Here is a 2,980-nt window from a genome sequence, read left to right on the forward strand (position 1 = left end):
ATATATATATATATATATATATATATATATATTATTGCAAATAGTATTGTAATTGTATTTTTTTTTTGTTTTTTTTTTACATTTTTAACATTTCTTCATTTTTTCCCCATGCCGCTAACAACACCAAGATCATGGGTTTGATTCCTAGTGAAATGCTTAAACTGATAAAAATGTACATCTTCAATGCATTGCATATTTCTTTGGATAAAAGTGTCTGCCAAATGCGTAAATGCAGATATAAACACCCTCAGTCGGTAGCTGAGAACCTGACATAACAAAAAACATCAAAAATGTATTTATTTTAGGCCTGTACAGCTGCCGTTAACCATGAAACTGTAGGTCAAATTCACCCGTGAACATCATAATCATAAATAAAAATTTTGCATGCACATATGCACATTTCACAACTTTCCATAAGTCCAAACATTGCAGGCATGAATGAGAACCTGTCACAAAATGTAGAAAAAACATATCCTAGGTTAACCAGTGTTTCTAACTCAACATAATACGAGGGTTAAGGAACACAGTGTACACTGTGCAGTGCTCACTTAGTAAGATGCTATTCCATTCCAAACATGCAGCACTCAGTTTAGTGTGCAAACAAATGCCTTGACGAGTAAAATGATGTGTGTGTGTGTGTGTGTGTGTGTGTGTGTGAGTGTGTGTGTGTGTGTGTGTGTGTGTTGAAAACTCTATTGGTTTTAATGGTCCTCTGTTTGGTTTGCAGTGTTTGAATGAGAACTGCGAGGCTGCGGATGGAGAGTTTCCTCAGGTGAGTGTCTCTCTCTCTCTCTCTCTGCAGACACACACTCCTTCATCACGCGTCCGCTCATGTTCTCTGATGTGTGTGCAGTGGCGCGTCTGGAGCGGATCGTCCTTCGATGACCGTCTGTCCCTGTGCAAGACGCTGAAGGGCTTCCACATCCGGGCCATCACCGTGAACCGGGCGCTGGGGTACATCGGCTCCGGAGAGCACAGGAAATGATGTCACTCACCACAGCGCCGCTTCCTCTTCACACGACTGCACGCCTGTCAGTCACGCATAAGCTAGTGTGGCCTCCACGGTGTATATTTATGTCAATCACTCAGTCTATTTATTTTGTGTTGAGAAATTATTTATTACCTGCAATGTATTATTTATTAACTATTTATTAAATTATTTGTGCAACAAAAATTTATTTTGTGTTTGTGTGGATGATTCCCAAGAACATATTAAACATGAGTCATATGAGAGCTGAATTATTCTTTTTAGATTCAAGACTTACTGTGGTAGCTCTTTATTTGAATGCTCCACAGTCATGCAGTAGTGCAGCGTTACACTGGTGTTAATGACTAACTGAACCAATAGTAAAGGCACATTAGCATTAGTTATGCAGTAGTTAAGCATGAGTCTTTAGTAGTGCTGTATTACTGGCTTTTTCTGGTGAATAAACTTGAGCATCACTCAATAAGTGCCATACAAATCAATAATTCATGTGGATATACTTTTCACTTCAGAACAGGGGTCTTTATTACACAAGTTTAGTCATTTAGTTTACACTTTATTTTAAGGTGTCCTTGTTACAGTGTAATTATACATTTAAGTGCTGAGTAATATTAATTAACTACACGTACTTACTATATGGTTAGGGTCAGGATTAGGGTTACTTGCATGTAATTATGCATAATTAATTGTTATTATAATAGTAAGTACATGTAACGTGTGTAACAAGGACACCTTAAAATAAAGTTTCACCGTAATGTGTTACTCAAAACTGTAAAACCAGCACTAATTTAACATAATTATTCCTGCTGTTTGGTTCACTTTATAGACGGTAAATCACAGAACTATAACATTATGTAAATCACTTACCACACACACATTAAGACATTTACCTTGCAAATAATGGCTAAAAGGCAACTTATTCTGCCAACCCTAACCCTAAACTAAGTCTACTAATACTCTATTGAGAGCTAGTTAACATGTAGTTGCAAAAGTTACTGATAGTACAGAATATCTGGTGGCAACACTTTATTTTAAGGATCAGTTCTCACTATTAACTAGTAGTTTATCAGCATGCATATTACTAGCACATTGACTGTTTATCAGTACTTATAAAGCACATATTAATGCCTTATTCTGCATGATCTCTTAATCCTAAACTTAACAGCTACCTTACTAACTATTAATAAGCAGTAATTAGGAGTTTACTGAGGAAAAATTCTTAATATATACTGAACGTGTTCCCTATTTTACTGAATATCTAAACTGTAACTGTATCTAACTTTTACTACATCTACTGTACATTCAGTTAATTACTGGATTATTTTTGCTTATTCTCAAAATGTTTAATAAGTTGTAATAATGCAAATATGCCCTTGTATGTATGTTCAGTTAATTGTTAATTACTGGTGTGTTCGTGCTTAACTACCGCAGAACTAGTGCTGACCTGCCTTTAGTATATGTTCAGTTAATCATTAACTACCGGTGTGCTGATGCTTAATTACCGCGTGATCATGGACTCTTAAAATACTGTTTATTGAAACAAACTGCAAACTGTAACTTGTCCTGAAATGCTCTGGTTTATGACGGAATAACAATTTGTGTTTTCATTCATTTTCATGATTTATTGATTCAAAGAAAGGTCAGAATAAAGACTCCCCTGAGACAGCGCATCGTACAGGTTACCCAACAAACGCTACAGAGACGCTTCCAGTCACATGTGTGGACGTTCACACGAACAGTGATGATTACACGTGTGTGGATGGAGCCCGTATCTGCATGAATATCATGATATCATATTTACTATAACGTCAGTCCATAACCATCAGGATCACAGCTCATAATGCAACAAAACAAACAGAGTTCTACTTACAGTACAGTCCTTACAAAGACATTCACATATGTACAGTATCTTAAATATCTTAAAAACACAAGCGCAAAATAAAGAGATGCATGCAAAGTGTACCAGTCTACAGACGTACTAAGCGTACTAAGCGT

At 36.3% G+C, this 2,980-nt stretch overlaps 1 protein-coding gene across 1 annotated transcript in view; it reads left to right on the forward strand.

Annotated features, from left to right (window-relative positions):
• Positions 1-1,059, forward strand: part of LOC107720418 (interleukin-12 subunit alpha-like) — a 3,762-nt gene extending 2,703 nt beyond the window's left edge. Inside the window, exons 6-7 of the mRNA XM_016528115.1 lie at positions 728-772; positions 854-1,059. Of these exons, the coding sequence (XP_016383601.1) occupies positions 728-772; positions 854-985 (177 nt within the window). The 3' untranslated portion in view covers positions 986-1,059. The remainder of the gene's footprint in view (positions 1-727; positions 773-853) is intronic.
• Positions 1,060-2,980: the final 1,921 nt, after the last annotated feature.

The sequence above is a fragment of the Sinocyclocheilus rhinocerous genome, unplaced genomic scaffold (assembly GCF_001515625.1).
Source record: "Sinocyclocheilus rhinocerous isolate Xijiao unplaced genomic scaffold, SAMN03320098_v1.1 scaffold601, whole genome shotgun sequence".
NCBI lineage: Eukaryota > Metazoa > Chordata > Actinopteri > Cypriniformes > Cyprinidae > Sinocyclocheilus > Sinocyclocheilus rhinocerous.